At 40.5% G+C, this 15,147-nt stretch overlaps 1 protein-coding gene across 1 annotated transcript in view; it reads left to right on the forward strand.

Annotated features, from left to right (window-relative positions):
- The window catches only part of lrrc39 (leucine rich repeat containing 39), a 23,693-nt gene continuing 8,546 nt past the window's right edge, over positions 1–15,147 (forward strand). The window contains 6 exon segments of the mRNA XM_052010905.1: positions 1–121; positions 413–601; positions 678–783; positions 9,030–9,162; positions 9,165–9,185; positions 11,515–11,651. Of these exon segments, the coding sequence (XP_051866865.1) occupies positions 474–601; positions 678–783; positions 9,030–9,162; positions 9,165–9,185; positions 11,515–11,651 (525 nt within the window). The 5' untranslated portion in view covers positions 1–121; positions 413–473.

The following is a 15,147-nucleotide window of genomic DNA, read 5'->3' on the forward strand; positions in this document are numbered from 1 at the left end:
TTTGTGTCCTGGGTTAAATTTAGACCGGCATCACATTTTCGACCTCGGCTTATCACGTGGAGCCATTCTAATGAGGAGTAAGCGGTTCCCTGGGAGCTACAGCCGGCTGGCCGAGGCACGGGTAGGGGTTGAGATTTCATTCCATTGTCTGACTGAGATGGTTTGGGGCTTTCATTTCAAATGCACTCTGTTCCGAAACAAAATAAAACATAAAACCGGCGCAGCTCCTACACAATTAGGTTGGCAGCAGCAGCAGAACAGCCAACTTAATGCAGAAAACAGCTGGGACCGTAGTGAACTGGGTTCAGTGCACGAACAGGGTTGGGGAATGAGAGCGGTGGATCCCACCTGGGGGTCTGTGTGTGTGTGTGTTGCCCTCTCTCGGGACGTTACTGGTTTGCTTTGCCTGCAGCCTCTCACTGCACTGAGATCCACTCGGACCATGCGGTGACCCTCGGGATCAACCTCAAACCATGAAGGCGTTGGCGGTCTGTGCTGGCACGGTCGGCAGTGTCAGAGCACTTTGGGAAGGAAGGATTCAGCAATTAAAAGAGGACCGAGAGAGAGAGAAAGAGTGGTCCAAAAGGAAGGGGCTGAAGGGGTGAGTGTTGACACGCAGGCTTAAAGCTGATTCTCTTGTGGTGGTGACGGTATCTAATCAGTTCATCTCCGCGCAGGATAACCGTGGTGTGGCAGGACCGAATAAACCTGGCAAGACTGAAGGAGAAGGTGATCACTGTAGGGGGAAGAGTTGTGCTGAAGATCGAGAACGAAGCGTGGAAGGTCAGTGACTCTAATCTAAAGTCACGGGAGGACCCGAGCAAGGCTGGGGAATGAGAGGGTGGGCTGGGCGTGTCGAACAGGGAGGAGATGGGCCGAATGGCTCGTGTCTATGTAGTGTGCTTAAATGCATTTTACTAAGGTCAGTAACGGGCCCTAGTCAAACCCAGCGAATCTGCACCCTGTTGACACAGATAACACAAGGGCTGCACTTTAATTGGTTGGAAGACACTCTGGGAACTTCTGAAATCAAGAACTCAAAACAAATGCAAGTTCTTTCTGTTTTTGAAGTAATGCAACTACAGCGTCCTCATTTTTATGGGTTAATACGATGATTCAGTGCAGTGATCCTAATGACGTGATTATTCAGCATAAAATACAGAAACCCACAGACTAGGAGGAAACCTTTCCCCTTTTATGAAAATGAAGGTAATGTGGGATCAATTAGCCTTAACCTAAACAAAAATTAAAGTGTTTATTTTAAATTATTCTTTATAAACAGGAACTTTGTTTGGGACAAGCTAACTTTTTCTTAATATAGTTTGAGAAAATCAGAGTCTTCTACATCTTGAACAACCTGAGACCATTTTTTAAAATCTTTCTCTCTTTTAATAGAATTGATTCCTGGCAGAAAACACATTCACAGGCACTGACTCTACCCAAAAGAGCAAAGTTTTTGTGAGATACTGAGGTTGAGTAGCTCAGCCAGTTTAGTGTTAAGTTGAGGGTTTAAACTCTGCCAGAGTGCACAGTGACTTTTATTCATCTCGAGTGTCTGAAATTGGAGAGGAAAGTGTCTCTGAGGCTGGGGAAACTACTTACCACAATGACACAGAGCAAACATGTCTGAGGGAGTTAATTAATTCTCTTGCTCTAAACTGTGAATCTTAATAGGTTATTTAGCTGAAGTGAAATGGAACCAATGCTAACTTGTTAAGTAAACTCAATCTATGAACATTAGGGTGTTACCATAACTTAAAACGAGACTAGCATTAGTACCCATGTTAATAACCATAGTTATCAACGATCCCTTGGTGATGAGGATGATTTTCTTTCAAGGTTTTTGTTTAATGGGTCATTGGGTAACTGAAGAGTCTGATCCTGGAGCCACAGACACACTGGCAGGTGGTGTTATAGGCAAGGTCAGGCCACAATTGCTATGGGACAGTTTTCTTTTCTGCCATTTATCTCTGCCAAGTGGACAACTTTTCCACAATATTGGTCATTTCTTCTTTGATAAACTTCACTATCTGACTTTGTTCTGGGTTACTGTCTCCCAGTGTTCAGTTGAAGATGTTTTGAACAGTACAGTACAGGCCCTTCAGCCCATGATGTTTTACTGACATTTTATCCTGCTCTAAGATCTATCTAACCCTTCCCTCCCACCCACCCACCCACCCACCCACATAGCCCCCCCATTTCTCTATCATTTATGTGTCTATCATAGATTCTCTTAAATGTCCCTGATGTATCTGCCCCCACCACCTCTGCTGGCAGTGCATTCCACACACCCACCACTCTCTGAGTTTTTAAAAAAAAACTTACCCTTGACATCCGCCTTGTATCATCCTCCAATCACCTTAAAATTATGCCCCTCATGTTAGCCATTGTCGCACTGGGGAAAAAGTCTCTGACTGTCCACTCGATCTATGCCTCTTATCATCTTGTACACCTCTATCAAGTCACCTCTCATCCTCCTTCTCTCCAAAGAGAAAAGCCCTAGCTCAACCTATCCTCATAAGACATGCTCTCCAATCCAGGCAGCACCCTGGTAAATCACCTCTGCACCCCCTCAAAAGCTTCGACATCCTCTCTATAATGAGGCAACCAGAACTAAACACAATACTCCAAGTGTGGTCTAACCAGAGTTCTATAGAGCTGCAACATTACCTCATGGCTCTTGAACTCAATACCCCAACTAATGAAGGCCAACACTCCATACGCCTTCTTAACAACCCTATCAACCTACACGGCAACCTTGAGGGATCTATGGGCGTGGACCCTAAGATCCCTCTGTTCCTCCACACTGCTAAGAGTCCTGCCATTAACTTTGTATTCTGCCTTCAAATTCAATCTTCCAAATTGTATCACTTCACACTTTTCTGGGTTGACCTCCATCTGCCACTTCTCAGCCCAGCTCTGCATTTTATCAATATCCTGTTGTATTATACAGCAAGTTTCTACACTATCCACAACACCGCCAACCTTTGTATCATCAGCAAACTTACTAAACCACCCTTCCACATCCTCATCCAAGTCACTTATAAAAATCACAGAGCAGGAGTCCCAGAACAGATCGCTGCGGAACACCACTGATCACTGACCTCCAGGCAGAACAGGTTCCATCTACCACCGCCTTCTATGGGCGAGCCAATTCTGAATCCACAGATTCAGAATTTTAATGTTTTAATATAAGTATCTTTTAATGTTTGCCTTGAGGGTGTCTTTCAGGCATTTCTTTTGGTCACCCTGTTTCCTTTCCCATAGATAGGTTGGGTGAACATCAATAATTCAAGTAGCTGTGTTTGAGGTATGCACAGAGTGCCCGCTCCGCATCAGTTGATGATAGATTACCAGGGCATCAACACTACAAATTTTGGTGTGGCAATCTTCCCTGTTTATGCTGAGGATCTTGTAAAGAAAGTGCTGGAGCTGGTGGTCTAGGTTTTCCTGGACTTGTCTTTTGGGTTGCCCAAGACTCACCTTTTATAGAGAAGGGATGGACTTACCTCCACTTCGCAAACTTTTAAAAAAAAAATCTCATATATATTCTTATGTTGTAGTTATTGAACATCTGGTGGGTTAGTATGCCACAGGCAATGTTGACACAGCAGATTCTGTGCTGAATCTCAATATCTTTTTCTTTCTGGTAGGGATGGCTGCTAAAGTAAGTGGAATGTTCTACGTTTTCCAGATTCCTACTGTTAAACAGGAATTTGTTTGATGGATCTATTGGTTGCTCAGAACATGTGCGAGGAGAATTTGTTTTACCCACTTTCAGTTTTAGCCCTAAACTGTGGAGAAGTAGATGGGGGTTATTTTTACATCCTCCTTTGAGTTTGCAATTACAATGTAATATCTGTGCATAGGAGTTTGATTGTTATTACCAACATTACATCCTTCCTAGCACAGGGGTGAGAGATATTGAAGAAGTTGCTATCAGTTTGATATTGGATGCTAATGATCTGTGGCAGACTGTGTTGGATTAACATTCTCATTGCTGCTGGGGAGAATGCTGAATGCTATCCTGTCTTATGCCGGTTTGGATGGTAAAGAGCAGGGGTAGAGGTGTTACGCAGGATGGAGGAATCCTAGATCAATAGTAAATTTGTGTGGGCAACTAAATTTTTGACACAGTTTTCCTCAGAGCCTTCTGATTAACAAGAGTCAAAGGTTTTGGTCAGATCAATGAGGACAATATACAGTTCCAGGTGCGATTGTTGACACCTTCCCTGGATTAGACTTCATGTAGCTGTTTGCAGAAATCTTGTAGCTGGTGCATTGTGGCAGTTTGAAGCCACACTGGGATTTTGGGAGAACTTCCTCCAGCAAGAATCTTCCCGGTGATGGAGAGGAAGGCAATGCCTTAGTAGTTGCCCTAATCAAACCTATCACATCTTTTCAGTACGATGAAGACGCTGTTGTTGAATAAGTCGGTAAGGATTTCTTCAATATATCAGATTTTAAGGACTAGCAAACAGATTGTCAGTGTTTCTCTTCCCCACCCTTCCACACCAATTTCAATAGTCCAGTTGGTACATCAGGACCTGTGCTTTTCTGTTCTTCATTTGTTAATTTTAAGCGGACCTCCTCAAGCGTTAGCAAGAATTTGACTTTGAGGAATTGAGTCGACAGTATCCTCAATCACAGTTGTTTCTTGATTTTAGAAGCTTCTGGTGGTGTTTGTTCCAGCATTGCTTGATGGATTCGTGGTCACAAGGGTACAACCATGGTCATGAATCCATTTATCACCATGGTCACAAACCAGAACAAGCAATTACAGACCAATTAGTCTCTCATCCATTCTGTGTATTTAAAAAAAACTAATAAAATATCAGGATTAAAGACCAGCTGTCCAATAACAATGCAGTAACTGCCACACAATATGGCTTTACCATAACAAAAAAAACTTGCATTAAATAGCAACTTCAGTGAAATAAAGTACTCTAAGGTGTGTCAAAGGTATTTGACGCATTGCCCATAGAGATTCTTAGAACAGATTGGGGGGGGTGGTGGGGGGGAAGTAGGTCTATAAGGGTCATAGAATTGTACAGCATGGAAACAGGCCATTTGTCCCAACTCGAACGTGCCATCCTATGGGCACCATTCTGTGTTAATCCTGTTTCCCAGCACTCGGTCCATGGCCCTCTTATGCTTAGATGATTCAAGTGCTCATCTAGACAGTTAAATGCTGTCAGGCACCCAGCCTCAACCACTCTCTTGGGCAGTGCATTCCAGATACTTGCTGCTCTCTGGGTGAAGAAGATCCCCCTCATATCCCCTGAATCTCTTCTCCCTTGTTAAATCTACATCCTCTAATTTTATTTACCTATTGCTAAGGAGGAAAAGATTCCTGCCATTACCCCTCACAATTTTATGTACCTCCGTCATTTCCCCCCTTAACCTCCTCTGCTCCAGAGAGAACAGACCAAGCTTCTCGTGTGTCTCCTCATAACTGAAGCACTCCATCCCAGCCAACATCCTGGTGAATCTCCTCTGCACCCTCTCTAGTGCTATCACATCCTTCCTATAGCATGGTGACCAGTACTGCATGCAGTACTTCAGCTGAGGTCTGAGCAAGGTTTTTTTTAACATTGGAGCATAACCTCCATACCTCTGTACTTCAATGCCCCAACCAATGAAGGCCAATATCTCATATGCCTTTCCTAACTATATTGTCTACCTGCATTACCACACAAAAGCATCTATAGATTTGTACTCCAAGGTCCCTGTTCCTCAATTCTTCCTAACATCCTATCATTGGTGTATGTCTTAACCTCTTTAGTGATCTGAATTTGCATCACCTTGCATTTGTCTGGATGAAATTCCATCTGCCATTTTCTTCAGCCCATTTCTGCAAAACATTGATATCTCTCTGCAGCTTAAGACTACCTTCCACACTATCAATAACTCTGCCAGACTTATGTTGTCGACAAACTTGCTGATCATGCCTCCCACATCCACATCCATGTCATCTATGTATATTACAAACAGCAAGGGTCCCAGTACCGATCCTTATGGGACACCACTACTCTCAGGCATCCAATCATAAAAATAATCCTCTGCCATCACCCTCTGTCTCCCACTGACGAGCCAGTTTTGGATCCAGTTTGCCAACTTACCCTGGATCTTGTGGACCCTAACATTTCGAACCAGTCTCCCATGTGGGACTTTGTCAAAAGCTTATCCATATCTACTGCCCTGCCCTCATTGATGCACATCATTATCTCTTCAAAGAATTCAATCCAATTGGTCAGACAGGATCTGCCCTTGACAAAGCCATATTGTAATTGGTTTATTATCATCATATGTACTGAGTTACAGTAAAAAAAATTTTGCATGTCATCCACACAGGTCGTTTCAAAACATCAATACATCGAGCTAGTATAAAGGGTGCTCCCGTGGGTCAGGTCTCTGGTCGGGTTGGGACTCAGCCTCTGCTGCTCCTGTGGGTTGGGTCTGTGGCTGTCTTTGTTTTGTTTCTGCCTTTCCAAGTAATCATTAATCCTCTCCCTCAGAATTGTTTCCAGTATCTTTCCTACCACTGATAGGCTCACAGGTCTATAGTTACTAGACTTTTCCCTGCTGCCTTTCTTGGAAAAGGAGGGCCACGTTTTCAGTCCTTCAGTCACCTGGTACCTCATTTGTGTCCAGAGAAGATATAAAAATCTCAACGAGAGCCCCAGCGATCTCTTCCCTTGCCTCAAAGTCAGTCACCCATAGCAGTGTGGGATAAATCCCATTCCGTCCATGAATTGTCCACCTTTAAGCTCACTGAGTACCTCCTCTTTATTTATGGAGATCCGCACTAGACTTTCACCTGTCCCTTCAATGAATCCCTTTACTGATGAAAAGTATTCATTTAGGACCTCACCTGTATGTTCTGGCTCCACACACAGACTGCCCATGCTGTGCTTAATGGGCCCTACTTTTTCCCTGATTATTCTTTTGCCCTTAATATACTTAGAGAATGCCTTTGGATTTGCCTTAATCCTGTCTACTAGTGATTTTTTTTGTTTGTTTTTTTTGGTGACCCCTCTTAGCCTCCTGGATTTCTGTTTTAAGTGCCTCCCTACACTTTTTATACTCTTGACAGACTTCCTCCTCATTGGTTCACTTTATCTGTCTTGTGCTTCCTTTTTGTTTTCTTCTCTTTATCCAACCCCCAATATCCCTCGGCATCCAAGGCTCCCTGTGCTGGTTACCCCTGGCTTTTACCCTTCCAGGAACATGTTGGTCTTGAACTCTTGTTATTTCTCCTTTTGAAGGCCTCCTACTGTGTACATGTGGACTTAACTGCAAGTAAGTGTTCCCAATCTACCTTTGCCAGGTCCTTCGATATGTTAATGAAATTGGCCTTTCCCACCACCCTCCCACCCCAGTTTAAAACTTTTACTGGTCCATTCCTATCCGTTTCCATAACTTTTTTAAAATATACAGAGATATGGTCACTATCTCTAAAATGGTTCCCCACTGATACTTCCTCCATTTGACCAGTTACATTCCCCAAGACAAGGTCCAATAATACTCCTTCCTTCGCTAGTCTATCTACATACTGCATTAAAAAGCAGTCCTGGACGCACTCAAAAACCCCACCCCTCTGCGTCTTTAATGCTAGGGCAATCCAGTTTTATGGACATTTTAAAGTAGGAGAAAGTGTTAGGGAGGCTAAAGGAGTGAATAATTAGAGGGGAAAGGTCCTTCCCAACTCTATTGAATGGTTAGATCTCAAAGACTTGAAGCAACATGTAATGTTGAATTTTGTTACTAGACTCAGTGCAGTGGATATTTAGGGAAACACTTTAGAATAAGAAATCAGTTGGAGGGAAGAATGGTTTGAGGGGTCATTTCAGGTTGGTGGGGTCATACTACTGGCTGTAGATTTGGGATCATTATTATAAATTTATATCCATAATTTTGGTGTAAAAATGGACTGAAAGTTGGTTACATTTGCAGAATGTTCTAAATCAGTAGCAGGATAAACAATAAAGGAATAATTAAAGCTGAGGTGAGCTGAGCAGTGTTATCAGGAATTTAGCACAGGCAGGTGACTCGCAGCACTGTGTATACCTCTGCGATTAAGCTGGGATGGTTTGGGATGAAGTTGAAAGAAACCTAGGAGTCTTAATGAGATCAACAATCATCTAATGAATAAAATCAATTAGAATGCTGAATTTATAGCTGAACTAAAGTATTAATCAGAGGCAGTTTTGTTCAAACTGTACTATACTAGTTGTGGCATTCCACTCAGGATGTACTGTGCCCTGTTCTGGTTACCAAGAAACAATCAGATTCAAGCTTTAGAGGAAGTAAAGAGAAGATCCAGAAAGCTGATCTTTAGTGTTAGGAGCTTGAATTATGATAAATGATCTTGAGAGACTTCAGTCAGGTATAGAAGTATCTGAAAGACAATCTTGATAAACGTGAGTAAAGTATCAGCAAAAAGTTAAGATTTTAAATTTAAAGCAACCTTAAACTGTTTAGGAAAATGAGACGTGTTCAAACTAGTAAAAGGTAACTTAGGATTAATCATGACTTGCATTTGACAAGTAATTGTGGCTGTAAGTGCCTTGAGAAGTACTATTTATGAAAGCTGAAATAGAATGTCAAGTCTTTTTAAATTGGGAGATGTTACTTCAAGTGATCAGGTGGTAAATTTTACCACATTTGGTATTTGTAGGTCTACTGGGTTTGTTTAAACATCCAGCTCAAGGGAAGAGAGCCACGGATGTCATCATCGAAGGGAAAAAATTGGAAATGATAAAAACAGATTTTATTAATTTTTTTATGTACACCTGTACCATATTTCTGATTGCAGAGGTTTCTTTTGAAGCCCTTTTTTTTTGAAGGTGTACAGAGTTAGTCCAGCCTGAAATTTACTCTGATATTTGCTTTTCCAGTTGAATGGAGGGTGATGTTATGTGAAATATTGCAGGTGCAACCTGGTGATTCAATTTGTCTCTTTCCTCAGTTTTGTTAATTTATAAACTTCTCTGTGTTGGATGTTAATGCATTACTTTATTTCTCAGTCACTACCAAATGCATTGCAACAAATGATGTATTTACAAGAATGGCAGATCCACAGAACTGGCTTGGAAACAATTCCTCCGATTTGTTGGAACATTTGATAATCTCTTGTGTTGGATCTATCACGAAATTCAGTCAAGAGATTCCAAGGGAAATAGGTTTGCATTATTTTATGTGTATTTTCGTCCATTTTGTGATTTTAAGGCCCACTTCTTGCACTGTAGCATATTCAATCATTTTGTCTAGTTCATTTCACATGTTTGTCTTCTTGAACCCGTAGAATCATAGATATTAAAGCAATATCAATGAACAATGTTGGTTGTGCTGCCCTGGCTGCTGGAAAAACCCTAACACTACACTTGGACTTTTTTTTTCTTTCAACTTGCACTAGTGTCATTATGTTTATTTTGTTGTGTATAATTGTTAGTTTAAGTTTGTGTTAACTTGTGTTTGTCATGTTTGTAATTTTACTGTGCTGCTGCTTGCAAAAAGCTAATTTTCATGGCATTTATATCCTGTGTATGCATGCCTATGACAATAAACTTGAACTATTATTATTACTTAGAGTGGTCATGATTTTTGTGCGTGCGTACTACTATTTCTTTTTGAACCCATAAGTTCCAAATCAAGGGAACAGTGAGCCATGTGCTTCTTTCACTACCTTTTCAGAAAGAGTGTTCTTTTCTCACCTCTCACTCTAAGTGAACTTCAAAATCTCATTTAGACCATCTCTTAACCTTTCTGTTTGTGTGAGAACAGGTCTAATTTTTCCAATGTTTCCTCAAAACTGAAACCCTCAATAAATCTCTTTAGTGCTAGTTCTTTGGCCTTATTGCTTTCCTGAAAGGTGGAGCCAAGAATTGCCACAAACCACTCCATGAGGCTTAACTCGTGACTAATAAAGCCCTACATAATATGGTTGCTTTATAATGTATGCTTCTACTTGTACATGTTTGTTTTTGCAAAGCTAATCAACATGCCCTGTTACCTTTTAAAGACAAGTGCAATATATTGATATGTAATCTCACGAGGAAAAGACTAATTATTGTATTATTAAATAAAGCCAGCTCTGGCACCTACATTATAGATAATGGCTGGTCATCAAAGGCAAATGCCAGAACCATGTATGTTTCATCTTGCATGTAAAATACAAATCTAAGTTTATAGTACTGAAACTGTATGATCAAACACCTTTACATGAGCTGCTGCACATTAATTTACCATTTTGCCCAGGCTGAAGATCCAAATGAAACCAAAAGCACTCTCAATGTCTACAAAGGGATCTGTTTGATTGGTCAGATGATCTTTTCTCTATCCAGCTTTTGTCACTCTCTCAGCAGACCTTGGAGCTGGTTATGTTTATCTATGGATCGCAGTTACAGGCTTATAGAAGAATTCAGGTTGGTGGGTGCCTGAGAGCTTGCCCTTGACCAATAGCCATTATTCAATGATGCAAACTTTATTCCAACAGAATACTACATATCAATGAATGTATAATGCACTATATTTTTAATATGCTCAATATACAATATTTATTTTACTTAAATTTTTTTCTCCCTCCCTGCTCTTACGAGAGAGGTCTCGGTAATGGTTCGGTACAAGCACCAGTTACCTTTTCAATAGTTTTGTCAAAGTGACTTTTGAGTGAGCCCAGCCAGAGCTGATGTTGCTATAAAATGGTGCTGGGTATTACAGCCAAATCTGCTGCTCACCTTCATTCAACTTCTACAAACACCCCTCACCCACCTCCATTATTAGCCTTGTGGAGATCATAACCTAGTGTTATCCCAGTGGAGGTCACTCATTCAGATCAGACTGCAGTTCAATGTTTCTGTAGAGTTTAGATTCTCATTCGCTTTGGTTCTGTCACTCTTTTAAATGCTAGTTTCATGACAATATTTTGAGACTACTGGCAGTACAGCGTGCTGCAGACTTCTGGACAAAGTTATGACAAAGTTACAATGAGTCATTATGTACATTTAGTTTTAATCATTGTTGAAGGTACCAATTTAGAATAATGTGATTCAATAGACTTGATTTATCCTAGTGAGACATGAAAGAGATCAGTTACAACTTCACCAAGAAATTGGGCAACTCTGAACATAATCACATTACAAGTCAAAATGTTTACTTCCATCATTTGCTTAAAACAGATTCATATTCCTTAACATAGAAATGATTTGATTTAGTTGATATTTAACTGAGAATGTATTTCTGAATTAAAATGCTTATGGTGTTAATATTCAAACTGCGAACTTAATTGTTTGTAAAGTCCTTTATATAAAAAAATTAAAGAATTTGCAGGGAAGTTTTATGTATGAAAACCTTGCAACAATTTGTATGCTATTTCAAGAATAGATAAGAATTTAAATGTCGTTTCATAGAACTGGAACAAAATCACTTCAACTATTTCTGACTGGCAATATGATGAAGATTAATTGTAGCAGCAGCCGCTGAACTTCAGACTATCGCTCTCTTCCCATGCAGGACAACTGACCAAACTGCGGGAGCTGTATGTCAGCTATAACAGACTACAGCAAATTCCTCAAGAGCTTGCAAGCTGCAAAAGCCTGGAGAAACTGGATCTAGCTGTAAACAGAGATCTCTGTGATTTACCTAAACAGGCAAGTGCTTATTCTTTTACTCAGTTCCTTGTACTGGGGGAGAAAAAAAGTATTCTCCAGGCTGCTTAAACGTACATTCCTACACACAAGCTTCAGGGACTTGTACTCTTGCTCTTCAGTTACATGGCAGAATGGTGCCATCTTTAATCATGTATAAGATGTCAGAATTCTTTGGGATATGTCAGTGGTTTAAGAACCATGATGATAAATGTACTATTTTTGGGTATTATTTCATTGAGACTTCACATTACCATGCAATTCCTGGGGGAGGAGGACTCCCATCTTTAGGTTTCTGTAGTTCATTTAATACCTCCAACTCCAGTGCAACATTAAATCAGTGAATGTCCTGTGACTCAATGTCCAAATTGTGTGCAAATCTCAATATATTCTCAGTATGAGGGGAATCCAGTTTATGTGATGGTTCTTAACTTTGAAGACATTTAATAAGTGCCGCACAATGGAAGGCCACGGAATAAAAGGAGCTGCAGCAGCATAGGTAGAAAATTGGCTATGGAACAGGAAACAAAAGTATTTGTGAAAGAATTTTGGGACTAGACGGATTAAGAGAAGCATTCTCTTAATCCACGTTGATGATTTGGATATCAACACACAGGGCACTGTTGTGACTGACTTAAACCAAGATATAGAAGTCTTTATTCACACAGCAGATCTGGAGAGAGAGAGTCTGGGGGATCTCACTCTCTTGACATGATGTTTTATACTGCTTAAGCACAAAGATAACAATAAACAATTAACTACAATTTCAATGGCTATAATCACCTACTTAACTTTAACATTCAAATCAGGTAAACTTGCAGAATTACATATTTACAATGGGAGCACAGCCCAACTAGCAGAATCGCTTTGAGTATTCAATACTGGTGTCTGTTCCGAAAGCCTCCGAGCTCAAACTCCAGACACCTAAAATATATGCTTTTTGTTACAGTGTTGAGGGATGGCTCCCTGAATATACAACCAGCCAGAATATTAAGTGACAAAAACAGACTGTCCTGAACTGCGCATTAAGTGAAAGGATGTGCCTTTAACAATGTGTTAACACAGGAGATGGCCACTTAGTGCCTTCCCTGATCTCATCCTGAAGTTTTCAATGGCCACCAACCAACATGAACATTCATTTATTGTCTTCCCCTGCATAGTTTCAAAGGTACAGTATCAGAATGTCCCACATCCAATGATTGGTTTCAATGACCCCAAAGCATGAGTTAAAATTAAACTGTGAACAGATTTTATTTCCCGAAGACTGGTTCTCATTTTATTTAATCCGTAGTTATGTTATCCATAATTTCATAACTCCAGAATAATCCCTAACAGGTACAATTTCCAAATCTGCAGATGACACAAAACTTGGAGGATAGGAATAGACCTTAAGGAGACAGGACAGGTGGATGGGTGGCAGATGAAATTTAATGCTGAGAAGTGTGAAATGGGAAGAATGAGAAGAGACAATTGAAACCAGAGGGCACAATTCTAAAAGGAGTACAAGAAAGATAGATTTTGGGGTATACGTGCATTGTTTGTTAAAAGTAGCAGGGCAAATTGCAAAAGCAGTTTTAAAAAAAACCAGATGGGATTCTGGATTTATAAACTGAAGTATAGAGTACAAGAGCGAGGAAGTTGAGATGAACCTTTATAAGATGCTGATTCAGTCACAAATGGAAAGTTGTGTCCAGTTCTCGGTGTCACATTTTCTGAAAGATGTGAAGGTTTTGGAGCAGATGCAGAGGAAATTTACTAAATTGATTCTAGGGATGAGGAGTTTGGATTTGTGGATGGCTGGAGAAGCTGGGGTTGATCTCCTTGGAACAGGAGCGGTTCCAAGGAGAAATTATGGAGGTATTTAAGATCCAGAGAGGAGTAGGCACAGAGAAACTGTCTCCATTGGCAGAGGAGTCACAAACTAGGGAACATAGAATAATGATGATTGGCAAAGAACAAGTGACATGAGGAATTTTGTTTTACATAGTGACTGATTAAGTTCTGGAATGCATTACTAGGTGTGTTTGTAGAGGCAGTGTGAATTGTGGTGTTCAAAAGGAATCCGGATAAGTATCTGAAAGAAAAGAATTTGCAGAACTCTGGAGTAAGTTTGGGGAATGATGCTAGTTGGATTGACTGGACTTGATTAAGTAGCCTCCCTTGATGTCCTAACCATTCTATGATTTAGAATGAAATCTCAGGAAGGTGGATGATGCACTCGGATGCATTTTCAGGGCTCCTTTCTGGAGAGGTGGTACAAATGATAAAATTTTGCAGCTACATTTGGACTGACATAAATGCATTGGCAAACTGGGGAAAAAAAAACACTTCTAAATGTATAAAAATTATGAACAAAAAATGCTGGAACTACTCAACTGATGCCAAACAACATCTATTGAAAGAAGGTAGGATAGCGTAGACCAGAAATGTTAATGTGACCTATTCTGTTTTTATTTCAGAATTTCTAGAATCTACAGTCTTTTGCCTTTTCTGATTCTTTTTTAAATCAATTTTTTGGATTATAGATATTTATTGCCCAACCCTAATTGGAAGGACCAGGGGAGCTGCCATCTTTAACTGCTGCAGTCCTTATGATGAAGGTAGTCCCACAATGCTGTTGGGTAGGATATAGACCCAGCGATGGTGATATATTCCCAAGTCAGGATGGTTTGTAACATGGATGGGAACATGAAGATTGGAGCATTCCCATTGCCTGCTGCCCTTGTTCTTGGTGTTAGTGGTCATGGGTTTGGGATGTGCACTTGGGAGTATCTTAGGCGAGGTATTTTTGGAGGAAAAACACTGTGGCTACTGTACACCAGAAATGGAGGGAATCAATAATGGATAGGGTGCCAATCAAGTGTGCTGCTTTGTCTTAGATGGCATCAACTTTGAGAGTTGATGGAGATGCACACACATTAGGCAAGTGGGGAGTACTCTGTCACATTGTTGACTTGTGCCTTCTTAATGGTAGAAAGGCTTTGCAGGGGTCAGGAGACGCATCAGTTGCTGTATGATACCCAGCCTGTAATCTGCAGTTATAACTTCAGTAATTATATGGCTGGTCCAACTGAATTTCTGGTTAATGGTGACTCCCAGGAAGTTGAATGTTAAGGATAGCTGGGTTTGTCTGGCACTATTATGGCATGAATGGAGTGAACTTGGAGATAATTAGAAAACTTGATAGAGACTGAATACATTTAATATCATTTTTACTTAGTGTTACATTTTACAGTATGTAAGGAGCACAAATCTAGTTTGTTTCTCCTTTTATTTCCTCCACAATACAAGTGTACCCTGGCGATTGATTTTCCACATTGGCCCTTTGAACACACTCCTGTTTCTGTTTGGTCATTGCTATACACACCATTTAACAGCTAAAGATAATTGGTTTAAAAAGATCATTTGTGCACAAATTTGTAAAATTCACACACCATAGCTGGATATGGTTATGTTATTGGGCCATTATGTTAATGGTTCAAATCACCTCATGGAACTT

The sequence above is a fragment of the Pristis pectinata genome, chromosome 3, assembly GCF_009764475.1.
Source record: "Pristis pectinata isolate sPriPec2 chromosome 3, sPriPec2.1.pri, whole genome shotgun sequence".
Lineage (NCBI taxonomy): Eukaryota > Metazoa > Chordata > Chondrichthyes > Rhinopristiformes > Pristidae > Pristis > Pristis pectinata.